Below are 27,164 nucleotides of genomic sequence, written 5' to 3'. Positions count from 1 at the left end.
GTGATGAAATTGTTGACAGACTGCTCCGTTTCCTACTAGGTCCCTGGACATGCAACCATGGAAACTTCGATTACAGAAAAACTTAAGCGATTTCAGCGGAGTTCTTTGATATTTGATCGTTTAAGGTTCTCGCTGAACAGAAAGTTTCGATGGGCTTATATTCGCTTTTCGGTCCCTTTAACCTTGGTCAATCTCGAGGGGTGCATATTCTACATGAACTAATCGCTCCGCAACCCATCAAATACGTAAAAGGCTCCCGTAACGTAACCTTGGTCGGTCTCGAAAGGTGCATATTCTACATAAACTGATACACTCCCCAACAATTGAAATACAAAGCAGGCTCTCCTGACTTAACCTTGGTTAGTCCCGAGGGGTGCATATTCTACATGAACTTACCGGTCCGACACCTATCAAATACGTAAAAGGCTCCCCTGTGGGGAGCCTTTTGCAAAAGTGCTGCAAAAGTTTAAATATTTTTATTAGTGGCCAATGTATAAATAAAGCAGCTGGAAAACAAGAAGCAAGTAAAACGGTGACCTTATGTTCGCCTTGAAAGTTACGAGCGTAAGCGTTTGTCCGGTGAGCTTTTGTCTGTGTCCAGGGAGATACACCGTATGAGCGGTGCAGTCCCTTGAGAAAGTTGCCTGGTTTCAGGGAAGGAATCTGACCAAAACGCATTGTGTCACCAAAATAGTTGTTCTTAGGCCAAACTCCAAAGCGCGTTGTCCTCTCCTCTAGCATTACATGATAACTCATTGCAGTTATGCTCCTATATTTGACCCGAACGTGAAAACCGTAAACTCCGAATTTAAAATTATCCCAGCATTTTGTTCCACGTTGATATGTTATCTCTCGTTGCACCACAAGGAAGACCTTTAATTTTACTGCCTACACTCTTAGAAAAAAAGGTGAAGCAGCTACACCTGTTAAAAGGTAATAGTTGTCACTATATGTTGTGCCTAAAAGGTTGCGAAGTTCTAACTGCTACCTCACTCTCAAAACAACTTCAACGCATAGCACGTTTTCCCGCTTCTGATTCAGTCAGCCACGGGGGCGTACGCCTTTCTGTAGCAATTTGGATAAATGATTATTTCATTTACCACCACATTTTACACCCTTTATTAGACGCCATGTTGACGTCGGTGTCAACTGTAGAAGTTACCCCCTTTTCACACCCTTTTTTCTTTCTTCTCCCTGATTTGAATGGGGAATGCATCGGAAAGTAAAACAACAGGAAACGAGAAACCGCAGTTATGAGGTTACCGCGTAGTTGTGCACGGCATCGCTTCGTATTTTACACTTTGTTATCCTTGTTTCTTTCTACTTATTCTTCTTCTCCTTGGAATACGTAGTAAGCAACACGCGTCTTTTTTTTTCTTCTGTCTGATATAACATGCTGTGTTTCAACCTTTCTTTTTTTTTTTTTTGTTCTAATAAATACATCCCCTTGTACTGCTCGCGACACCGTTGTCTGAAATCTCCAGCCCTTTGGCGGAGCGGTCCCCTATCGGCGGTATCGCGCTCGAAGGAACTATACCAATGCCGACTCCGAGGGGAGGCCTCGCTCAGTCGCCACCTGTCGGTAGAGGTAACCCTCGGATACCTGGGTGTCGTCTGCTAGCAAGAGAGTGAGAGAGAGGTATAGCGGCCTCCCCTGGGAGACTGTATTGGTATAGTTCCTTCGTGTGCGACACCGCCGATAGGGCACCGCTCAGCCACAGGCTGGAGATTTCAGACAACCGTGTCGCGAGCAGTACGTGTTAACTGCGTATTCAGCGAATCAATGCACCACGCAACAATTTCCACGCGCTGTATAATCTGAATCCCTGTCTCGTTCATGGCCATAACCTTGTCATCTTATTTACGGTTGATGTCGAATTTTGTTTTATTTTTGATATCCCACGTGCACATATGGCCGTGAACGCGTGCTTGCAAAGGAAATGCCATGTACAAGGTACTTACTGGAAAGTCAATTCTCGTCGAGGACTTTTCAGAAATCTCATTGATACAGAGATTTATGAAGGACAATGGAATCACGTACACCTGTATGGAATGTCCTATAAAAGTCAGGCAGTTCCGATAGTGTACACACATCTGAAATATCATTTCTATACAGGTAAGCACTTCTTTGAGAGATAACCGCTCTTTATTACTTCCTGTACTGTACTAGCATGGTTCTCTGTTTGCAGTGCTTTGCGTTGGCTATTATGTGGTGTAATGCAATTGAATACATCTAATCACTTCATAACCACGGCTCCTTTGGCAGTTCTAACCATACCACGTTTGTGATATGATAAGACGTCGGTCTGTTCCTCCCTCAAAATATCTCGACTCAAAGATGACTGAAAAACGAGGGCGTTGGAAAAAAAGACTCCTGTAACCGTGTATTCACACGAGCGACATCCTCACGGAATATTCTAGTGGAAGAAAAAGCGAAAACACTGCTCACAGAGCCGAATTTCCGTCCCGTGTTGAGCATTCACACGGTGCGGAATATATCGGGAGTGGCGTAGTGCGCGTTTAGCAGCCGACACCATCAGCGTGTTTAGCAGACGACACCATCAGCGTGTTTAGCAGACAACACCATCAGCGTGTTTAGCAGACGACACCATCAGCGTGTTTAGCAGACAACACCATCAGCGTGTTTAGCAGACGACACCATCAGCGTGTTTAGCAGACAACACCATCAGCGCGTTTAGCAGACGACACCATCAGCGTGTTTAGCAGACGACACCATCAGCGTGTTTAGCAGACGACACCATCAGCGTGTTTAGCAGACGACACCATCAGCGTGTTTGCCTGTCGTCTGCTACGGAATATCTTGTGACTGCGTAGCAGGATATCCCACGTGAAGTGACTCACTCTACAACGCATGAAAAATATAGAAGGCTCTCCTAACCTACCCTTGGTCAGTCTAGACGGGTGCATATTCTACGTGAACTAACCATCTCCACGACGTCTGAAATACACAAAAGGCTCTGAAAGGCTCTACACGAACTGACCCAATACCACACGTGTAACTAACAGCCCAGCACACCATTAATCAGATTCCTACAGCTTGGGACAAAAGTTTATTACGCAACACCGGTGTGCAGCATTTCTCCAATGGAGCGACAACCTAGCAGCAACCAGGAGCGGGCACACATACTGAGAGATGGATGAAATAGCCGGCCACCCGTTTCTTATTCGATCTCTTCGTGGTAGCACACATGGGGACGCTCCTATGAAGAAATGGGCAGGCGCTGTGTTCGGTAAACTTTTGACATAAAGCTGTACAACAACAGAGGATATGAAATGAATCTGCGGCACAGTGCCAGGTCCCAAACGAACGATTCAATGTGACTCGAACACACACAGTCGACTAAAACAACTGATCGTGTACTTACGATAAAACGTGTTCCCGTGACAGAGCTGCTTTCTGTTCGGCGAGAGCCGCAGACGGGACAGAAACACATTACCATACGTCGTTTGTACGATGGTGCTCACATTTTCACAATAAATGACTTTCGAAAAGCGAAATCACACGGTGAGCAGCGCGAGAAACAAAGTCTCGCAAAACCGAAACTTTAGAGAGGATCACGTGGTGGACAGGCGTAATGGCGATTTTGACCCGAGCGACCGCTAGAGGGCGTCTAGGCCAGTCTGGAAGGAAGAGCCGCTCCTTGCATTTCCTTCCTCCATGAATACTGCCCCAGCGTTAAAGAGATGTAGACGCCTGAAACTCAACTGGAACTCGAGTCCTGATCGGCGATGATGGAATAGAAGCGTCAGATGTGCTGGAGAGCTCGTTGGCCCAGGAGTAAAGATCCACCAGGACAATCACATGAACAACATCCTAAAGAAGCATTTGGTCCCTCGGATCAATTTCCATTTTCGGTAACGAACCATAAGTGTTTCAACGACACTCGGCGCTAGCTCACGAAGCAACGATGGTGCGCAGCTGGAGCAGAGGAAGTCTCAGTGATTTGATCTCGGCACAGGAGTGATCCCCATACAGTCCTCATCTCAATCACACTTATCTGCGGAGTATAATAAGCACGGACATGTTGTACTCCTGACTGCAGACTCCTTCGAGTCTCATTCGACGAAGGCGTGGGACAAAATGGATGACTACTACCTGCGACACATATTGTCAACTCCTTCCTGCGTCGTCATCTGCGAGTGCATCCCTAACAGAGGCGATGCAGTTAAACAGGTTTCCATTTATTTCGAGTAAATGTATTACGTTGAGCTGAAAATATTAGAAAGTACGAATTATACAACTGATGAGTGATTATTGAGGACAATCCGGATACAGCTTCACCACGCGACACACGCAAGGACAATCACTGCACAGATCTGAGGATAATCCAATAACGTCAAGTAAGAGGGGAGTAGTTGTGGTGTCCAGTCACTCCCTCGCATAAAAAGCGTTCCCCCGAGACTGAGGACACCAGCGATAGAACGTCGGACAGCCCCATCGGCGGCTGTATCATTGCGCCCTTTCTCAAGAAACCCCTTCTCCTCGCAAGGCGGGACTAGTTGTAACTGCCGTAACGAACGTTTCTCAACTGTACCTGAAGCGTCAGTCACGAGAACATTTATTCATTAATTAAGCCAGCGCTGTCTCATGTAACAAACATCACAACCACATCTAGTCTCTCATACAACACACAACTGCCCCACAGTGATCGCTCCATAGTACCGAACGATTCATAGACGCTGTGTGTGTCGCATAGTCTCTTCCTCCGTTTCTGATCTTTGCCTTTCGCCGTATTTCGAGTGATTTCGACGGCAGATATACCACGTCGTTGTTGTCCAAACCAAAACCATGCACCCACATGGTCCCGCGGTCATCCTCGTCGTTCACAGTTGGCTCAGAGAATTGGATAGCTGTGACGTAAGCACTTTTCAAAGCCAATTATCCAGCAGTCACGCCCTGCTATTTTTGCCCGATAACTCTGCCCCAGTTGTACTAAATACAGTTAGAGGTCGATGTGTGTACTCGATAGTAAAGCATCGTGAGAACGTTGTCCTGCAGAGTATTCGCTATTCACGGAAATCATCATGGTCCCTTTAAGTTCATTGATTTTCCCATCACTTTCCCGCTTACCTGGTAGTGACCTGGTGCACCAGTGTCTTGTGGTTCCTAGGAGTGGTGGTCACGCCGACACCACTGATTCAAACTGCTACCGTAAGGCACGCGTTCCTAGATGGTGGTGGTGGTGGTGGTAAAAGGGCTTGCCGTTGTCGCCCTCACATGGTCGCGTTCCTTCCTAGGTATGATCCTAGGCAGAATATTTCACAGAATTGTGTCACAGGCACCAGTTAACTTCATGCGTCGTCGTCATCGCCTTCAGCTAGGGGAGCACCCGTGACGAACATTTTTAATATAAGCGCATCCGCCACACCAGTAAAGTTGAACGACTGGCGCTGAGGTTATGTAACAGTCGCCAAACTCGGATCTCGCGTTTGCGGTGATCGCCGCGGTAACAGTTACAATGTGGGTAAGCTTACACTCTTAAAAATGAACTTCACCTCATAGCACGCTCCTAGCCAACCATCATCTCAAATGATATCGTTATCTGCCCTGATTTGTTGAAAACGGGGAGCGCACGCCTTTTCTGTAACACTTATGCTGTTCATAATTGTCACAAAAAAGGCGTCCGCCCCCTGTTTTCAACAAATCAGGGCAGATAGCGATATCATTTGAGATGATGGTTGGATAGGAGCGTGCTATGCGGTAAAGTTCATTTTTAAGAGTGTATGTCTGCCACCTACAGTCATTCGGGTCGCCATAACTCGCAAGACGTCAGGGCTGGTTGAGTTGAATGGGTCAGGAGGTCACAGCTGTATCTCACGCGTAATCGGGGCGGTTTAGCCGTGCCGGCTATCACGGAGCGCTCTCTAGCACTGCAGATCCGGGCTCTCTTTGAGGCGTTTCACAATCCTGATCATCCAGCGTGACCCCCCCCCCCCCCTCCCTTGACTCCGCCCCCTCTCCCGGCCCCGCTTCCCCTTGGGTGCCGCGCGCCTTCACGCCCGTAAGTTCCGGTCCTACACTCTTAAAAATGAACTTCACCGCATAGCACGCTCCCAGCCAACCATTATCTCGAATGATATCGTTATCTGCCCTGATTTGTTGAAAACCGGGGGCGTACGCCTTTTCTGTGACAATTATGAACAGCATAAGTGTCACAGAAATGGCGTACGCCCCCCGTTTTCAACAAATCAGGGCAGATAACGATATCATTCGAGATGATGGTTGGCTAAGAGCGTGCGATGCGGTGAAGTTCATTTTTAAGAGTGTACAGCTGGCTAACCTTTTCAGTGACTTTCTTCGTTTACTCCACTCTTAGAAATGAACTTCACCACATAGCACGCTCCTAGCCAACCATCACCGCGAATGACAACGTTCTCGTCATAGATTTGTTGAAAACGGGAGGAGGAGCATAGTTTGTGCCGGCCTCTCCTGTGGTTTTAAACAAATCAGGGTCGAGAACGTTGTCATTCGGGATTATGGTTGGCTAGGAGCGTGCTATGTGGTGTAGTTCATTTCTAAGAGTGTAGGGTACTTGCTCCAAAGCAACCATACGCGATGACGTCATCTCTGCTCTTGCAACCAATGCACAAAGTATGAATGTGAGTTCACTACATGCCATACAACATTTACTTAAATGTTATCATATATAGTAAACTGTGTCGTATTTCTATACTATACTACCCTACCAGTTAAGCGACGATTTATGATTTACGTTCTTCTTGCACTTAGTGGTGTAACTCTATTCCTTCAGTGCTACTCTAAACCCACATTCCCACACCAGGAGGTGACACTTACTCGCACGACAAACAAAGGCGCGGTGAAAGATAACGCCTTATCTGCCTTCCACATAAGCAGGTTTCCCATATGCGTCGCTTCAGACTCCGCCAGGTGATCGATGGATCTCCATCTCTTCAACTGAACATCACTGGAAGTCTAAAGTGAGGTGAGGTCCCCAATACGTATATTTTTCACTATTATTTATGCTGCGTTGTAGCGATTCACTATGTGGTTGCGATTATTTTTACTGTTCTCACTGTGTTGGTAAATTGTTTTTTATTAACTGTATAGCGTATTTTTAGAAGCGGGATTTTCTTGCGTCTGTCTTTGCTTATCCTGCTACTCTTCTGCGACTCATTATCTATTAATCTGTATCGTCACAGTAAATAACGTACGCTGCATCCGGAAAGGTGGTTCGTTAAATTCCCCAAGCATCACCGAAGCGCGCCCTTGCTTCTCCTTCGATTAATATAAAGCGTCACTCTCATCGATGGTCGCTCAGAATTCCCACCTATTTGTGCCGTCTGCCTTTTTTTTTTCCTTTCTCGGTGGTTGTGTTGCGGTTAATTGGAACGCTCGTCATTAATGCTACCATCCCTAAATAACTGCATACTTCGCCCATCATTGTCACCTTGTCGTCTCAACACGATTTGTTGCATCCGCAGTGGGAAACAATCTCACTGCGCCATCCCTTCTCGTGTCTGGTGGTGTCTTTCTGAACAATTGCTGGCGACTTTTGCTCATAGGTTGTTATATAAAGTGTAAATTTAATGATCTCCTCGCTAGGAAAGGTCACCTTGGGTGGTCCGCAGGCAGAAAAACAACTGATAAGACGATAAGAACCCATGAAGGCATCACGTGAAGTACCCTCTCGAGCCTAGGAAAGAGATAATTATCTCTTTCCTAGTCACCGTGATGTGACTAGCTCACATAGGGCACATAGACGTTGTAATATATAATCTTTTCCCCTTCTAGCTTAATTGATACATATTATAATACACATTTTTATATTTGTGCAGTTTTGAAACCTATAGCTCCCATTGATGGTCCTCTATTCGACAGAAAATAATTTTTTTTTGTTATGTTAAACCGGTAGGGCCCTGCTGTAGGTGAAACTAACCCTGAATGACATTACTGACATGCCATTTAAAAGTCAGACTACGGACACTTTATGAATACGTTGTGGAGGCGATGTTCAACACAACGCAGTGACGAGCATGGATTTATGAACGCCAATCGTTGTTAGAAAGCATGCAGCAAGCCCTGTATGGAATGTGAGACAACACAGTTTACACCACACTTGTGACCACACCATGCACGATCATCATGAGGATGTCTCGTAAGTCACATCGCACATTGCAGGTGGGCCATGGGTCCGGCGTGGGAACATCGACGACGATCGTAACTGAAGTGTTCGGCGGAGCCAGGGCACGATGAGCGCAGGGTACAAGGACTGACACGTGATCTACCTGGTGCTTGAAAGAAGTACTGAAGAAAAAGGTTTGTAAGACTCGAATACTATTATACGCTCCATTGTGTGGTATTGCATTCAGCCAGATAACATAGTTGACGGGGACCATAGCCCGCATTGCCTTGACGTTTTCTTTTACCGTAGCAGGTATTCGATCAACCTCCCGTCAACACGTGCCATCACAGCGAGGGCTCCCAGGGAGGTCACCTTCTTGCACACGGTTGTAACGCGCAATAAGGTAAGTCCCGTCAGAGCCTCCCACTTACCAGAAACGACCGACTGACAAAAAAAAAAAAAAAAAATACGGAAAAAAGAAAAGTAAAAACGCGTATGCTGGAATCTGTTGCGTATAATTTGACGCTAGATAAACATTTTGAACATAGAACAGATTCCTTAAAGGGACTGTCTGGACTCCAGATGTGAAGTAAATAGGCCTCATCAGATGATAGTCATTCATGTAGTAGTTTTCTTTATTTTTTACGAATCCAAGCGGAAATATTTTACTCGTTGGATATGTTACTTGCAAATCGTTTATTTCAAGTTACTTCGGTTATGTGACTGGTTGTTTGACATAATATTCTGAGAGATGTTCGAATATGTTTATTCGCGTCATCTTCAGCAAACTGTTTCGATCCCTGCCATCTGGGAAGTGAGAGCTTCGGCCACGCTGATTGGTTTTCGCAAGCACGTGACCTTACCGGAAATAGATGCAAACACGTCTTCGAAGGTGTCTTCAGTGATGTCATGGTTGGTTTAGTTGCGGTATTCTCAGTGCGAATTTTCCACGCGCAATTACTTTTACTTTCATATTGTTATTATTTTTTACAACTTGATGGAAAGAGAGATACATAACAAACGTAAATATATAGTGTAACACACTAGTGCGTAAATAACGCAGTATAGGCAGTATAAAGACTCGTTTGCTTCTATAGATTAACTGCAGACGGCTTCATCATTTGCAAAGCTCATTTTACCTCAGATAGGCGACCTTTTGAATCGCTATGTTTCCCGTGTGTGAACCACACTCTGAAAAATTCTCCTACTTTGCAGAGACGATGACGACCGTTACGACAAATAAATCAGAGCTGGAGCTTCACAAACTCCTTGAACGAGCAGTCCTCCTCTCCTACTACGACAAATTCATCGAGATAGGTGAGCCAAAACGGAACTTCATATCACCGGGCATGTCATCCAGGGACGTGACACTTTCGCCGTCAACCACGCAGCGCCGACAGGTCGGGAGTGACCGCTGCCGAGGTCATGGGTTCAAAACCCTGTACCATGCGAGCACAAGTCGCTCACGTCCTCCTCTGAGACTGTAGCCAAATACGCTGTAGCCCGTGCGATGGGGTTTAGCGAAGGTTGAGTAACTCTCGGTATAGGACGAATGATAAGGTACTTCTTGACCAGAGTTCCCTTTCGAGGCAAACCCCGAAGTTATTAGAACGCCTATTTCCTTTCTACGATCGCGAAGAGGCAAAGGTCCAAGTACAAAATATCGCGTGCCAAGGTTGTCTACACCGAGGGATGTGTTTATATGGACGTAATTCCGTTTGCAGAAATATGTTTCAAAGACAACTTTCACCTTGGAACCGAAGACCCGCTTAAATGGGTTGTCGGGTCCGGAAGCGCGTGCGTAAGATCGATGGTGTAATTTTCTGCACCGCTTTATAGCTTCCTTGGTGAAGTTTCCCTCCCGAAATCAGCTTACATATTAAATAAACGGGATTTAAAAACTCGCACAGCCTCAGAAGTCCCGAAAAAAATCTCCTCAGATATAAATAGCGTTGATCCCGTAACATTTGGGGAAATATATTTTTCGTACGATTTTTTTTTCATGTTAGATGAAACACCCTACAACAGAAGCCTCAAGTCCTGAGAACAAGTACTTTATATTACTAAGAGCAGCTACTTTACAGGACTCTCTGCATATTCTCAAGCATAACGATGGTCGCCTCGTGGTCTAAACACTTGGAATGAGAGGAAAATCTGTTGAAATATACGTAATTACCTCAATACTATGCACTTTGGAGTACGGATCCACATGTCAGTGCATTGACATAACGCAAGGCGACTGTTCCGTCCACACACACAAAAAAAAAAACAGAAAAAAAAACACCGGTCCAGATAAATAAATATTTGATATCAAAACCGATGGCTGCAAACAATGACACTGGTTCCTCTACAACGCATGGAGTCACGTGACTTGATAAGGCAACTGTCCACCCTAACCTCACTTCTTGATTTGCCCTTAGGCGGGGACAATGTGCAGCAGCTTCGTGACTCCAGCGGACACGATTTCCAGGAGTTGATCAACATGGTAGATATGGCCAGAAAGCCACCCCACGTCAAGAGGTTCAAGAAAGCACTGGCAGAGTGGAAACCAGACCCAGGTAAATCGAAAACTAAATTTGAAGAAAGGGCTGGATCTTATGTACCGCGTGTTGGCACGCGTGCGCGGTACATATAATGGCCGTACAGAAAGCCGGCGTTTCGTTGAACTAGGCCTCAGAGTCCGGCCTCACAATCAGATCAGTTAACGAGCTATTTTCTGCAATCTCAGTAAGTCTTTCTAATGATTCTAATTGCGTTCACGAACCTCCTATATGGAAGCAACGATTGCGTAAGCTTCTGTGGGAACGCCCGGCTCTCCGAATATGCATAACTTGGCAGAATGTTAGAATAGTTAGGTAGAATTGCAAGCGGCTGCATTCCTCTCTAAAGAGCTTACTCAACCGACAGTTACGTTACCGCCACATTAGCCATTCAGTCGTTTCCGACAATGCAAAAGTGCGTCTCAATCTAAGAATAAAAACGACAGTTGCAGCAACGTCCACCCCAGCGGATGGAGCAGAAGGGGAGCTTCACAAGCTACTTCGAGGAGCAGATCTTCTCTCCTACCACGACAAGTTCATGGAGATAGGTGAGTCAGAATAGACCGTGTCTATGCATACGCGAAATACTAAAGGAAGCTAGTCGTGCGTGTAGATGTGCGGACAAGGGACGGTGGCCGCATGATTCAGAGCGTACCCGCGACCAATTAAGCCTGTTTGGAGAAGAGAAAGATACGGATTGTATTTAAGGAAAAGCAAATCCGCTTAGCATGCAATACGTATTTTGACTCCCACCTTGTTTACAAGCATTGGGGAGGAAAGAGAGGAGGAGCCCTACTGCTCAGAGAGGTGAAGCAGAGACTTGGGAGACACTCCAGGTGGCCCCGGTGGTCCTGGTAGCGACACACTTGGGTAGTTTCGGTATCGCTTGAGTGTGCTCGAAACCGGGCGGGGGTCTGGGGTAGGTCCAGGGGTCCAAACCTCCAATTCTAGACTTGAACATAGGGTTCAAGGGACGTCACCACCGCGGAACCCTCGGTGTCTCTCCGTCCAGAAAACGTTGTACGCTGGTCTCATTTTATAGCGCGGTCACCACCGCGTATCGCGGTTGACGCAACTCTTCGGGATATTCCTACACTCCAAGGAAAAAAGGAGTAAAACTCTGAGTAATTGCAGCTTCTACTCCCCTGGACTGCAATTACTCCCCATTTTAGTCCCTATGGCACGACATTTAGTCCCGACATTTACTCCCCAGGACTGCAAATTGTCATTGAACTTCGCGAATGTTCTCCTGAATGCAAGAGTCTATGTAGATATGTGCCCTTGTTAAATTGGATGACATATAAGGCTGTATAACTCAGCCACCGCAGCAATTTTCCAGGCACACAGAGTAAGAAACAGTTAGAGCGTTTTTCTTCGCAAATTGTGCCCTATGTATATGGCGCAAGATTGTGTATAACTCGATATGTCACGGTTTGGCGGCTTGCTTCAAAGCAATTTTATGCATGCGCACGAATTATGTACCTGGGACTCTTACAACAGCGCGTGAAACACAGTCTCCATTCTGTGACATTCATTTACTCCCAAAAGGAACTACTTTTTGTGGCAATGCATTTAGTCCCCAAAAGAAGTAAAAGTGCTCCTTTTTTTCCTTAGAATGTAGGGTTCGCTCACCTTTCAACGTCTGCTGTACCACCTGTATCCGCACATAATCTCCATCAGTGTGTTTTAGTGGTACTTCTATAATGCATGGAGTCACGTGTCTTGGAACCTTAACCTAACCCTTTTGGAATTGTCTCTAGGCGGTGACAATGTTCAGCAGCTTTTTGACTCGACGGCGGGCGATTTCCAGGAAGTGATTGGCCTTGTTGATATGGCCACAAAGCCATTTCACATCAAGAGACTGAAGAAAGCACTGGGCCAGTGGACAGGACCGTCAGGTAAATGAAGAACCAAACGGGTAGAAAGGACTCCATCTTCGTGTATCCCGTATAAGCTTTCGGTACCGGTGTATAATGGCACCCTGAATGCCTGGAAGGCTTTCTTCGTTGGTTCACAAATGCAATATTACGAGCCAAGCAGATGACGACCTATTTTCTGCCATGTTCGCATGGAAGAACATTACAAATTGAAGCAGATGATCACATAGGTCATTTGGGGGTACCGGACTTCCTCATGCATGATTGCATAGAAATGTAGAATTGAGAGATAGAGGTGCAGACAACCTGTCCACAACTGACTCGATTCTCACACGCGCTGTCGCCACATCAATCACTCTGTAGTCTTATCTCTGAGCATCGTTAAATGAAGATAGTGACAGGAGTTTCACGTTATCTTACAATTAATTATGATTTTCTGTGGATGTCGATCGATGGCTTAACAGTCGACATTGCTTTACAGTCGCGGTAGCGTCCAGTGCGGCTGACAAATCAGAAGGGGAAGTTCACGAATTACTTCGAGGAGCGGATCTTCTCTCCTACCACGACAAGTTCATCGAGCAAGGTGAGTTAAAAAGTGTGTCTGTGTGTATCGCATACTAGCGGGATCCAGGCAGGTTGTTGCATTTCCAAAGGCGTGTGTATCTGTGGGGCCGGTGGTGGTGAAAGGCGAAATATGAGAGAAAGTGGAGTGTTAAGATAGAGAGAGTTAAGCCGTCATCTAACGCTGTCTCGAAAGCTAGTTTTTGGTCCGTATGAGTGCGCCACAAAAATTCCACGCTTCGCTAATTGGCAGAGGGCGGGGCATGGCGGATGAACGCCAAAATGGGGCCTCAGGATGTTTTTCATATATTTTTACCATAGCCGTGTGAATGCAATTGGCCATCAAAAGGGCTTTATATACAGTTAGAATTATTATTACAAATAAATCTCGTTTGACAGATTGATAATTTCGGCATGCTGAGCTAAGACAGAAGATGTTAGAATGATGGGCCAGTTGTGTTGAAATTTTAAAATCGCCAATGGAAGGGAACACGAAAAGAAATGTTTAGTCCTGTTGTTTCGTGCTCCCTTGTATGCTGTTTCTTGCAATTCTTAGAAGTCATTTAAGAATTCTTATTTTAGAATGGGTTTAAATGTTTGCTGCATCCCCTGGAGAGAAAGAATGAAAAAAGACTGAAAATGGGGTCATTGGTATTGCAGAGGTTAACGAGCCCTATAGTATAGGTCATCACGAAACTATTTAAAGCGAGACAAAGGGAAAAATTCGTATTCCAGGTCGGGTAGGGCCTTCTGCGTTAGGGATGTGTCTAATGTGTCCGAGGACACGTTACGGATGTTTAATCTCGGTATTGGATTTGTTCTCAGGCGCAGACAATGTGCAGCAGCTTTGTGACTCAACGGACGAAGAGTTCCAGACACTCACCGAGCACGTAGGCATGGCCAGAAAGCCCCTTCACGTGAAAAGATTGAAGAACGCACTCAAACAGTGGTCAAGCCATGCAGGTAATTGGAGAAATCCCAGGTTCTGGTAAAACGACTCACTTTTCGTGTACATGCTCCTGGCACTCCATGGTAGTATTCATACACAACGGTCCGTATTGGCCAAGGGGAATTCGGTTGTATACGAGCGGTGTTTTTTGATTCCCAGGTCATAGGCTGAGTATATACATAGTAGCAAGGTGTTACTTGGCACTGTAAATCAGTTGTATTTTGCTTTACGTTTCCCTTACTTCAATCTCCGCCTGTTATGCCTCTAATTATTCCAGTCGTTCTCACTAACAATCCGCGATCCACAAAAGATGTTACGGACCCTTCGGAGCACTTACAGGTTCAGGTTATTAAAGGCATGTGCCTCAACAGGGATTCTGAACTTGGGATGGGAAATTTGGGAATTGAAATGAAGGAAGGACGCCACGCGGCACTCACTTCCGGTCGTCACTTCTGTAGTGTATCATTTGCAGGACATCTCCCTAGCTAGCTGTGCTTCGAGATTCGCACAAACGATGTAATACGCGTCTATTGCCCTTTGTTGTGTAACTGAGGATGCAGGTCCTCATCGTATTGGAGAACCTTCTCTTAAATACTTTCTCTTAAATATGCTAAACAGGGGGCCAAGTGTTACATCCCCTTCTACTTATGTTCTTCCTCTTTCTGGTCCAGTATAGCTTACGCAGTCGTTATCGACAGTTCCTTTACGCTAGCAAGTCGATTTTATCTTATCTTAGCTGAAAATTTGAAATATTACTACTCAGACATATCGCTTACACTGAACTTCCTTTGCAGCCGTAATGACGTCCATCCCTTCAAACGAGTCGGAGCGTGAAGTTCACGAACTGCTTCACCGAGCGGATCTCCTCGCTTACTACGACAAGTTCATCGAGAAAGGTGAGCCAGAATGCGACTTCGTGTGACCAAATATAGCGAGCTTGCAGGTACTTCGGTTGTTTTTTTAACGATCAGGATGAATATTTTTCGACATGCTCGCTGAATGATTCGCCTAACGATTTTTCCGAAGTCAGCCTCGGTAGATCGGTGGTATATTGCGGCCACATGCCTCGGATTTGAAATGGCGCGAACGTTTATACGAGGCCTGTATGCCTTGTTACGTCTCCGAGTTATTTGAATAATGTTCGACTTTTTGGAAAGACGATTGGGCAAAACGAGCCAAAGGGAAGTCAACTGTGAGCGGCATATACGTTTCCGGTGTCAACAGGTATACGATCTACGGTGTGCCGAGAGTAAAGAACACTACAATGGTACGTAGATGAAAAAGAAGGCCGTTGAAGACACACACCCCTGTATCTGTCCATTTCTCGTCGTCTCCTATAGTCTCGCGGGAGAGGGTCGTTAAAGTAGAGGTATCTAAATGTCAAATCTCTAACGATGTATAAGTGGTATTACAAGAACACGTCATTCATCTAGCTGTCCAGTGTAAGGAACATGTTCCAAAAGCAACTCCAACCCTGCATACCTGTATAAGGTTAGGATAACCACATATACTGTTCCTGTTCACGAAATAGCTTGTAATTGAATCAATTAGGGTGCCATAGAACCGTGATATGATCCACGCAAACAGAGATGGTCTGACCTCTGAAGACATGCGTTCAACTGGGATTCTTCAGGACCTGAGTTGGTCTATCAGTTCATGGTTGTTCGTATTTAAAGTCCATAGGAGAGGAAGACGATCAAGTAACCTTGGAATCAAATTCGTGGAGTACTTGGCGCGGCTCGAACCTTGAACTCGTGTTCATTAGGAGGAAACGCTTTGTAACCACGTGGACCCCTCGGGTGGTTGAAATTTTTGTCACCAATTTTAACCGTATAGATTATAGCTGGAACTGGCAAGCTCGTGCTTGCCCTTGCAGAGCTCTAGCACTACTGTCATCAATTCAAAACTACCGAGAAATACAAAATATGAATCGGACAAATTCCTATGCTCGATGATGGGACAGTTGGTTAGGATCGTCGCAGTACACAAAGCAGGTTCCAAGCAGCCTCCGTCCAATTACAATCCAATTTCAATCACAAGCTTGTCTCGCCAGTTCGTGGAGCGTATGGTTTTTAAAAATGTCACAACTTTTGTAGAATGCAATGGCTTTTTCTACTGTTATGGGTACGGTTTTACAAGATGATATACCTGAAAGACGCAACTGTCCCCAATCTTATACGATAATCTCTCACTCGACGTTGCTCGCCAAGCGGCTGCAGTGTCCCTAGATTTTGCTAAGGCACTTGACAGGGTACCACACACTGGTCTCTTCGATGAACGAATCTCAATATGCAACACTGTAGTTCTAACCGTTTCTTCGACAGTCGAAGACAGTGTGTCACACAGTGAACACTTCGTCGCACTTTGCCCACGTGTTCTCCGCTATTACCCAGGGATCAGTCACAGCGCAGCTCTTTTTCTTGATATTGCTCAATGACCTGCCACCTGACCTGACCTCACAGGTCCGTTTGTTTCCCGACGATGGCGTCTTGTATCGCATGATTTGTTACACGTTCGATTCACAAGATTTGCAGTCCGACTTGGGTAATGTTTAAGCTTGGTGTCCGACTCGGCACCGAAGCGGCACGGTGTCAGGTACAGCGGTGGGAGGGCAGACCAAGGTTGTTTGCCTTCATGAGCGGCTCTGTGAAATGAAGTCCCGCAAGGATAAGACATCTGCCGGTCACCCCTATCGGTTCTTCTTAAATCAGTACAACAATGAGAGTAGTGTCTTCGCTGTAGAAGCCCATCTGCCCCGTCCTATACCTGAGCTCTGCGAACAAACAGCTCGCATTTTTCTGTCGCATTTTTTACAACAGTCACTCGAGCACAGATATGTTGAGCCGCATGCATTTAATCGAGGCTGGACTATTCCCTAGAGGTTCATTGCAGGCTTTTCTGTGCCGTGCCATCGTCTGTTTCACTTTAGTGCTTTTGTGTTCGTTTGGTGCGTCTCTACCTGACCACCATAAAGTGTTTTGTACTGGCGTGGTGCTGCGGTATTGTTAAGTTCGTATATGCCCGCTATGTGTTTGTCGTGACCACGATGCCGACGCAACGCGGCCAGCCTCATCATCATCGCAACCGCGCGCCACGCTCGGCAATCAGTTCCGTTGAGCGCACAGTCCAGACCAGCCGGTCGCGCTGATCCCGAAATAAAACCCGTCTCCTCTTACGTCGGCCAGGCCTCATTCTTCTCCCTCAATTGGTGACCCGAATGAATTACGTTTCGAAGAACGTTCTGTCCCATATTATTCCCTGTCCCATATTCAGACACCCGTCTCGTCTGCGACACGTCCACCGGCTCTCCACGACCATTTGTCCCGCACAATTTTCGTCGTCTCATTTTCGACGCCCTTCATGGTCTGTCTCACCCAGGAGTTCGGGCCACTCAAAAGCTCATCACCGCACGATTTGTTTGGTCCAAGATGAACGCCGACATCAGAGCCTGGACACGAGCATGCATTCACTGCCAGCAAACGAAAATTCAGCGCCACACCATCACACCTGTGTCAAGCATACCACTTCCCACACGTCGTTTTGACCACATTCATCTGGACCTTGTGGGCCCCCTACCACCATCCAACGGGTTCACGTACCTGCTTACTTGCGTAGACAGGTTCACCCGTTGGCCCGAAGCGTTCCCCATACAGGACATCACTGCAGCAGTCGTCGCTCAAGCTTTCGTCGCCGGTTGGATAGCGCGTTTCGGCGTCCCCACCACCATCACTACAGATCGCGGACGCCAGTTCGAGTCTCGCCTATTCGCCGACCTCATGAAGACCCTAGGAATAACTCGAGTACGCACGACTGCCTACCACCCTGCAGCCAACGGGATGGTGGAACGTTTTCACCGTCAGTTGAAAACCTCTCTTCGCGCACACCACTCAACTCGTTGGACCGAGACCTTGCCAATGGTCCTCCTTGGTATTCGGTCCGCCTTGAAGACCGACCTCCAATGCTCGTCAGCCGAATTAGTGTACGGTGACACCCTACGTTTACCCGGCGAATTCTTGCAAAGCTCTTCATCGCGACTCTGCACCGGCCTGCCCGACCCGCAGCAGTACGCCGAGGCCCTCCGCGACATCATGGCCAAACTACGCCCTGTACCCCCCCGGACACCACCTACCACCCACGTTTTCGTCAGTCAAGACCTGAAGACGTGCACCCATGTCTTTGTGCGCCGCGATGCCCTCCGGAAGCCCCTCGATCCTCGCTACGATGGCCCTTACCTCGTCGTCAAGCGTAACATCAAGACCTACGTCGTCGACGTCGGACGACGTCACGACGTCATCACTATCGACAGGCTGAAGCCAGCTTACATCGCGGACCCACCACCTCTGGCTACTGTGACCTCGTCCGCCCCTCTGCACCACCCGGTTCCCCCTGCCGCTCCCACCCTACCATGCAAATCCAGGCGACCTCACGTGCACTGGTCGACCCACCTGGTGTCCAGCCACTTTTATCCCACGGACTCCGTCCACTCAGAGGGGGGGAGCCATGTCGTGACGACGATGCCGACGCAACGCGGCCAGCCTCATCATCATCGCAACCGCGCGCCACGCTCGGCAATCAGTTCCGTTGAGCGCACAGTCCAGACCAGCCGGTCGCGCTGATCCCGAAATAAAACCCGTCTCCTCTTACGTCGGCCAGGCCTCATTCTTCTCCCTCATGTTCTATTTAGCTGAACAGTTGTGCTATTGTTTGAGTCAGTGATTTGCGTTAGTTAACCTATAGTATCCTAATTTGTATAGTTGACTGTATTGACTTTTCATATTGCCTAGGTCGCACTGTTGATTTGTTGCGTTTCATAGTTCTAGAAGTATGTGCGTAGTCAGTGCGACTTCCGTTACGTAATGCCCCTAAGCGGGCCTCTAACTAATGACCAATAAATAAATAAATCAAAATAACAATTTCTCTCGCTTGTAGTGCAGCGCTTTGCGTGGTCTGCAGCGCATTTAGTAAATCGTCTTCATGAGACTTGGAACGTGTTTAACTTAAGTGTTGAACTTGACCCCAGGCTTGGACAATGTGCAGCAGCTTTCTGACTCGACGGAAGAAGATTTCCAGGAGTTCATGGATCTTGTTGGCATGGCCGAATTCCCTTTTCACGTGATGAGGTTGAAGGACGAACTGGAACAGTGCACAGAGCATCCAGGTGAGCTACGCACCATTGAACTGAGGCACAGCACTCGGTCCTCGTGTACTCCACCTTGGCATTCCTGAGCGGAACATAATGACTCGGAGAAGGTCGATACATTTTTCTTCGTTGATTCAGAATTTACACGCTTACCAACTATCTTTTTAAATCTCCGCAATGCACCTGCTGTCCTACTGACTAACGACGCAGACTGAACGAAAGAATGACCCTATAGACCGGATGATGGACACACCTATATCCTAATACGCAGTTTAGTTTTGTTTTCTTCTCAATTTACACGCTTGGTAGTACGTTGTGTGCACAATGCAAACTAACAAAGCCCATCGAGGTCTCGCGACCCATTTAGATACGTAGATCAGCAATCCACTGCTGTCTTTGTACTTATGTACCACATAATACCTATCGTATATTTTTTCTTTCTGTGTTTTTTTTTTTCATTTAAATGGGCCCTGAACAGGTTCGTGTTCTCCGTCTCATAGGATACTGGACGCAGTTGTATTCCGTATTGAATGGTTATTATTTTATTACACGCACAATGCAATGTAGGGAGTGTAAGATGTGCGCGCTATGTCGCTTAATATGAAGAAAGGATATGTCGTGATGACGGAGTGTCCCACCTGCCCGCGTGGAGACCGCCTGTGTCCGTTCTACTCGTTAGCTCCACTCACAGACAATACTTTACTGCAATTGGAGGATGCGGCTTCGAATGCGACCTTTGATTTCTTTTCGTTAGCTGGTATTTACCATATCTTACTCTGCTTATTACGCCGAAATATCGCTATCATCCTTAATAGATGGTTATCGACGTGTCTGTAATATATACAGGGTGTCCACGCTAAGTGTGAACAGATTTTTAAAAAATATGTATAACACTTTTTCCAAGATGAAATCAATTGCAATATAGCATATGCTGAAGGGCACTCCCTAGCAGGGCATTAGCAAAGTCCAAAGGCAATGTGTTAATTAACTTTCATTAATTAACTTTTTAATTATAAAAGCTACAAAGTTGTCCCAATGAGAACATCTGTTCCTTTCGGTCACCTGATATCGTAGCCGTTTTCAGAACAAAAATCCGTTCGATAGATCGCCCGCAAAAAATTCGTGAAGGAACGCCATTTTTTCTTTATTTTGTTCATTGCGCTTCTTAGAAGACGCGTATTTCCTTCATCCCCAACGGGAGAGGGGGAAGGAGCACAGTGCCGCCTCATGCGTCGAAGATGAGCTTTAACTTGCGGAAACAAAACAAAAACAAATGTATCGGGTGACTCTATCGGAACTGGCCTTATCTTGGGTTGCATTTTCTGTTTCCTTTTAATCTTTTTCCAGGACGCCAGAGGCGATAGTGTGCTCTTTCTCCCTCTCACATTGGGGGTGAAAGAAAGACGAGTCTTCTAAGAAGCGCAATGAACAAAATAAAGAAAAAATGGCGTTCCTTCACGAATTTTTTGCGGGCGATCTATCGAACGGATTTTTGTTCTGAAAACGGCTACGATATCAGGTGACCGAAAGGAACAGATGTTCTCATTGGGACAACTTTGTAGCTTTTATAATTAAAAAGTTAATTAATGAAAGTTAATTAACACATTGCCTTTGGACTTTGCTAATGCCCTGCTAGGGAGTGCCCTTCAGCATATGCTATATTGCAATTGATTTCATCTTGGAAAAAGTGTTATATGTATTTTTTAAAAATCTGTTCACACTTAGCGTGGACACCCTGTATATATATATATATATATACGTAGACAGCATCCCCAGCTAAATGCGAACATATTTTTTATATATGTATATTAAAGTAAAACGTAAAGAAATAAACATTAAAGCATGCAACGTCACAACCGTCTGATATACCAACCTCTTTCGCCTGCGATGGCGCCTTTCCCGTTCTCCTATACGTGTCTGCTTCATTCTCGTCGTAACAAAACCGATGCTTCGGGACGGCCGCTGTGACGACCACAAAAATGGTACCCGGAGACATTGACGTGGCTTACGTACGCAAGCACAGTTGTATAGTTTATTAAGAGCGCAATAGTCAACCCGAAAATAAGTGACACGTTAAGGACCAGCTACAAATTGTATTGATAAGTATGTATTGATTACCTTAGCATCGTGTCGTTCTATTTCTGGATATACCATCCGTGCACACTGAGATCCCAGTGTTTGTGTTATACTGGGAGCACGGCGACATTTTTCCCTCGTGGCGTGCGGCAGTATCTGGGCGACGGAGTTTGTCGCGAGAGGCGTTTTAGCGTGCAAAGAACGCTTCGTGGGCGTCAGATTTCAGACAACGTGATGATACAATAAAAGCGAGTGCCGCGATCCGGACGAAATGTCACACTTGATCAGTCTCTTTTACTTCGATGAATATGTGTTTAGGTTACTAATATCTTTATCAAAATTACAGGAACTTATCCGGCTGGTCAATTTGATCCCCACGTGGAAAGGTTGCAACAGTGGAAAGACCTCAGGAAGGAAATGCACGAAGCCATTGCGGCCAAAGACGAGGCTCGTGTTCTAAAGTGCCTGAATGCTATGCCTGTATTGAAACTGTGGCTGGATCCTGTCACAAAAAAGTCAGCTCGTTACAAAGCAGTCGAAGAGAAAGCTTTCCGTATTCATGGTCTCTTAATCTCGCGCGAATGCGCCCTCAAAGACGACGAAGAATCATCGTGTTACCAAGGTCTCACACGCCTTGAACGAGCTGAAATTCGTCGGCAACAATATTACACCACCAAATACGAGGACTCTTACATCGACTATCTGAAAAGCAAATCGCGGAGCACCACCGAATGTGATGACTTCGGTGTACGATTGGAGAAGATGTTTAAGCAGCTCTCCAGTGATGAAGTAAACAGGATTATTCTCAAAGTTGTTTCAACAGCACCACACCTAGAAATAGTGTTCGACTCTGCGGCTGAAAACGTTCAGAGGATTACTGGATCCGGCGGGTGTTCCACACGCGGTCTGACCTATCCTGAAGAACAAATGGTTTGTGTTTGCGGCAGCACAGAGAAGCGAGAAGTTTGGGGAACTCTCATTCATGAGTTGTCCCACATGGCACTGTCCTTAGTTTACAAGAATGAGGGAAAGCCATATAACCGCGGCGACAAGGAGAAGGAACATCATTACCAAGAAATTCTGAACGATGTTAAAGGAAGGAAAAATAATGTGCATTTCCTTATCCAGAAAGCCTTCGACAATAATGAGGAAGAAGAGCTAATTGTACGGATTCCTCACATACTGACCGAATGTGGTTGCGACGAAGGAAATAGGATTCTGGAGCTTCAAGCACCGAAACTACTAAAGTTTTTCAAGGACGCTGTCATGCCAGACATGCAGAGATACATTCTGAATGGAATCCGGTCCATAGATTCAACGGAAATCGAAAAAGAAAACACAAGACTTGGAAAAGCTTTCCACATTGGCCAATTCAAAGTCAATTTCAAGAAGCCGCTGGACCTGAGTGACCTGCAAAATATGCCTCTTCTCGTCCTTGCGGGTCCAGAACTGAGTCTCCTCGAAATAATGGTTCACAACACTGTGCAATGCACAGGGCAGCCATACTTGTTTTTCGAGCCAAACCAAATGGACGATACGCTAAAGCATGTGTTAGTGAACTACAAATGTCGATTTGTGCTTGTAACGGTTCATCCAAAGAAAAACGTCCAAGGTATTATTGAACTTCTGGGTGAAGTATCCCGTGTGACTGGAACAAACGTCATGTTGGTTGTGGAAGACAGTGGCGAAGAGTACTTGACGAAACAAGTTGCAAAAGACAAATTCTTTGCCGGGAAACATGAAGTTCGCAGTATCGTTGAAGCAAACATCGAGAATGTCACGCGCGACTGCAAAGAAGAATTGTTTAATAAGTCTTCGTTAAGCCTTCAGGGCGAATATGTTTCAGAATTTCCGAATGTAATGCATACTGATGCTTTCTTACGCTGCTTAGACACTTCGGTTTTCCTAAACCTGTGCCGATGTAAGAAAATTGACCTTGGACCTCGTCTTCATGAACTTGAAGGTTCTGTCAAGAACTATTACGTGGAGCGAGTGTTTACAAGGACTGTGCAAATTGACCTGAAAGCGTGCACACTGGACGATGACAAGAATGAGGCTTTCGCACTTTTGGGGTGTCCGGATGATTGTGCTGCAAAACTTGTACCTGATCGCTACGAGGCAAAACATCAGGAAAATTTAATGCACTTTGAAAAATTTGTGGTCCTTCAAGAGTCACGTGACTATGAAGCTCTCCTACGGAATAATAATTACAGGGAGAAGGTGGTGCATCTGTTCCGGATCAGTGAATCCGATAAGGGACTGGTGTGGATTAAATCAAATGGCCCTCTCAGTCACCTTCCAATGACTGGGAGTGGAGATTACACTACAGAGAAGTTGCTGAAAGTGCCCGAGAAGGTCGTCCTCGTCACTGGCGCACCCGGTATGGGAAAGAGTGTGCTGGCATCTCGGTTGTGTACACAGGTAAAAACTCAAGACAAGAAGCGGTGGGTGCTCTACATCGACCTTCCTCAGAGAATGGCATCTGTTAAAACTGCGTCGCCTACTCTGGAATATCTAGCGAATCTGTGCCAAGTACAGAAAGATGGGCTGGAGTTCGCTCTGTTCGAAGAAAGCTTGAACAATGGGAGCCCTTTCGAGGTCGTTGTCGTGCTAGATGGCTTCGATGAAGTCAACGAGGAATGCCGCAACCGTGTGCTGGAACTTGTACAGTTTCTAGCTAACAAAAAAGTTTGCAAGGCGTACATTTTTACTCGCACTGTGTTTAAGCCCCGTGTACAAGATGCCTTGCACACAGTGTCATATGATCTGGTTCCTTTTTCTGATGAAAACCAGAATGATTTCCTCACAAGATATAGGGGCCAAATAGAAACTCCAGCCACCAGGAATGACGCATTTGCGCAAAAATTCCAGCAAGTGTACGCGACATTGAAGGAGAAAAACAAGACAATTCTGGAAACCCCTCTCCTACTTCGTATGATGGCTCAGATGGAGAGCGGAGAAATCACGAAGTCGGGCGATTACTCTTCGCTGCTCGAAATTGCTGACATCTCCGCTGGCGGAAGTATATACACTGTACACATCTACAAGATGTTTGTCGAGTACAAGCACCTTGTGCACCGAAAAGAGAAGGTGAAGGAAGACATCGCCCTAAGTGCCGTGCGAGGGGACAATGACGCCACGAAATATCCATTCTATGCAAACCATGGTCTCCTCGCTATGATGTGTATATTTCCTCAGGATGCCTTGAAAGCCTTATTGAGTGAAGAAGAATTAGTGCAGTTAGATCCCGAAGGAAGTTTCATCAAACGCGTTGCGGACAATTCTCTCAAAGAAGGTTTTGTGAATCGAATTAACGATGGAGGAACGCCCGAGTTTGTTCATAAGACTTTCGCAGAATTTTTTGCAGCTCACTACCTCCTGGAGAAGGCAAAGATCAGAGAAATAACGAGCTTTAGGAACAAAGTCCTAGAATCGTATAGTAAAGAAGACTACGAGGGTGTAATGCTGTTGTTCGATGGACTGGCGTCAGAGTCCTATCCACTTCACTCTGCTGTGATAAACAACAACGCTTCATATTTTGAGCAACTCGTTATCCAAAGAAAGGGCATGTTGCAGGTGGATGAGCTGAAAAGGACCCCATTGCACGTAGCTGCCCTGTATGCTGATGAAATGACATTGAAGAGGCTTCCAATGGATGATAAACTAATCCAGAATGATTTGTTTCAAATGTCACCGTTTGGGTACGCTGAGCTCTGTTTTCCATTGGACGAAAAACACCATGGAATGTGGTGGGTACCTTCTCGGACTGAGACTTCACTGGTGAGAGAGAGACTCAACGTATTATGCGCCCGATGCAGCGAGGAAGCAGTGAAACATTCTACCGAAAATCTGCGCAGGTGTGAAACCTTGGAGCAAAAGAGACATTTTCTCGAACGAGCAATATTCACGGCTGTGAGACACGACCTACAAGGCGTTTTAGACGTGTACCTGAGCTATGTGTCCCAGAAAGAGAGTACCGTAATCCTAGACAGAGACATCATGGACCAATTAGAATCACGCAAGGAACGAAGCTTGAGATGTTCTGCAGAGCCTCAGGCAATTGAAGATCTCGATGATATCAGAGACTATAGAGATAGAACTGTCCCTTTTTACGCAGAGTCGGAGGTTGTTTATAAAATGCTCCTTCCTTACTGCGATATGGGAATTCTTGATCAGGATGGAAACACAATGTTGCACATTAGTGTGAAAGAAGGAAATCTGAAGACAACAAAGTTTTACCTCGCACATTTATCCGTTAACAACAGAAATGGACACTTTCAAACTCCTTTGCACTTGAGTGAAGATGCAGAGATTGTGAAGCTACTTCTTCCTCTTTATTCCTCAGTGAATGTTCTCGATGATGAGCAACAAACTCCGATGGATATATGTGCAAAGAGAGATGATTTGGAGGCCATGAAGTTGTTACTCCTTCGCACTCGGATAGATGACGCACGTCACATCAGACTGCAGACAACGCTTCATGTGGCTTCTGACTCTCGTTCCCTTAAAACTGTGAAGTTTCTTCTACCTCACACAAATGCGCACGTGCTTAACTACGAAAGAGAAACGTGCTTAGAAGTTGCTTGGACAAGTTGGGGATATTGTTTGATTTCGGAGTCCAACGTTGTGGGGTGTCTCATCCCACACTCGCTCGTGAACTCGCCTGAAACATTCGGCTCATCACCGTTGTACGTCTGGGCGAGACATGGTCAAAGGAAAGTGATGCAAACTCTATGGCCTTATTTGCGACACAGTGACCCTAGGCATGCACAGAGGATCAGCAGAAGCTATCTGTATGTGGATGTGAATTGGGATTTCCAAGAAGAAATTTGGTGTCTGAAATTCCTCCTCCTCCATTTCGATGTGATCGCTGATGATCGTTATAGCCGTAAACTGCTACATGATATGGCCAAGGACAAGCTACGTTGGATACAAGAATTAAATTACATTAATTACGTGAAGATGTTACTGCCGCATTTAAATCTCACTGAGCAGGATTATGTAAAATATAGCGCAGGAAATGATGACATTGTTACCTTATATGGGAGATGGTCGGACATGAATAACACCGATGATCCCCACATTGACGATGTTGACACCGAAATGATCGATGACGATGGCAGTATGAAGTTGCTAGTAAAAGGCAGAAGAAGGTAATGTGGAAGCTGTGGAACTTCACCTCTCCCATTCATCCGTGTACTTTACAGATGAAAAAGAGAACACTGCATTGCACTTGAGCGCGAGGAACGGACACACAAATGTGGTGAAGCTTCTCATTCCTTTTTCTACATCAGTGGACGTGATCAATGTGGATAGAGAAACGCCCATGCATGTCTGCGCCTCAAATGGACACTTGGACGTTGTGAAGTTATTATTACTCCGCTCTAGAATGAGTTTCCGTGACTACGATAGAAATACACCTCTTCACTGGGCCTGTGAAAGTGATGAAGTTGACATCGTGAACTTCCTTCTTCCCCACTCATTCCCTAATATGCGCGACAATGACGGATACACATGCTGCGCTGTTTCCGCGATAAAAAGGAATATGAATGTTCTGAGATGCCTCATCCCTCACTCTCTTATGAACTGTCCTAATACAGTCAGCGATTCACCAACGTGCACCTGTGCAAGACTTTATATGAGAGAAGAACTGGTGACATTATTGCCATATTCTTGTGATTATGACGGTGCGAGTTTATTGACTATTCTCCCGCTGTCATTTCGTAAGGACGATACGAGTATGGAAGCTATGCCTTGTCTGAAACTGATGTTTCTCCACTCAGATGACAAGGCAGTAGATAAGTGTTTCTGTGCGGCACTCAGCCACATTCGAAAGCATTATGTAGTGAGTGATTCAATGCTGCGTCTAACAGAGACAGAGATATCACGACTCCTCAACTGTATTTCTCTCTTGCT

General features: G+C 45.9%; 1 protein-coding gene across 7 annotated transcripts in view; it reads left to right on the top strand.

Annotated features, from left to right (window-relative positions):
* LOC135374097 (uncharacterized) overlaps positions 1–26,570 on the top strand; it is a 127,255-nt gene extending 100,685 nt beyond the window's left edge. For 2 of the 7 annotated variants that reach the window (XM_064607093.1, XM_064607094.1), the window contains exons 4-13: positions 8,162–8,508; positions 9,321–9,422; positions 10,526–10,663; positions 11,092–11,193; positions 12,406–12,543; positions 13,004–13,105; positions 13,909–14,046; positions 14,827–14,928; positions 19,053–19,190; positions 21,595–26,570. In XM_064607093.1, coding sequence (XP_064463163.1) covers positions 9,326–9,422; positions 10,526–10,663; positions 11,092–11,193; positions 12,406–12,543; positions 13,004–13,105; positions 13,909–14,046; positions 14,827–14,928; positions 19,053–19,190; positions 21,595–26,405 — 5,766 coding nt within the window. In that variant the 5' untranslated portion in view covers positions 8,162–8,508; positions 9,321–9,325 and the 3' untranslated portion in view covers positions 26,406–26,570. Of the gene's footprint in view, positions 1–6,752; positions 6,966–8,161; positions 8,509–9,320; positions 9,423–10,525; positions 10,664–11,091; positions 11,194–12,405; positions 12,544–13,003; positions 13,106–13,908; positions 14,047–14,826; positions 14,929–19,052; positions 19,191–21,594 lie in introns of those variants that run through there. The other 5 variants (XM_064607092.1, XM_064607091.1, XM_064607095.1 and 2 more) reach the window with 5 other exon arrangements.
* Positions 26,571–27,164: the final 594 nt, after the last annotated feature.

This window comes from Ornithodoros turicata, unplaced genomic scaffold, assembly GCF_037126465.1.
Source record: "Ornithodoros turicata isolate Travis unplaced genomic scaffold, ASM3712646v1 Chromosome44, whole genome shotgun sequence".
Lineage (NCBI taxonomy): Eukaryota > Metazoa > Arthropoda > Arachnida > Ixodida > Argasidae > Ornithodoros > Ornithodoros turicata.
The sequence above is the reverse complement of the archived record's forward strand: the minus strand, read 5'-3'. Positions and strand labels throughout refer to the sequence as shown.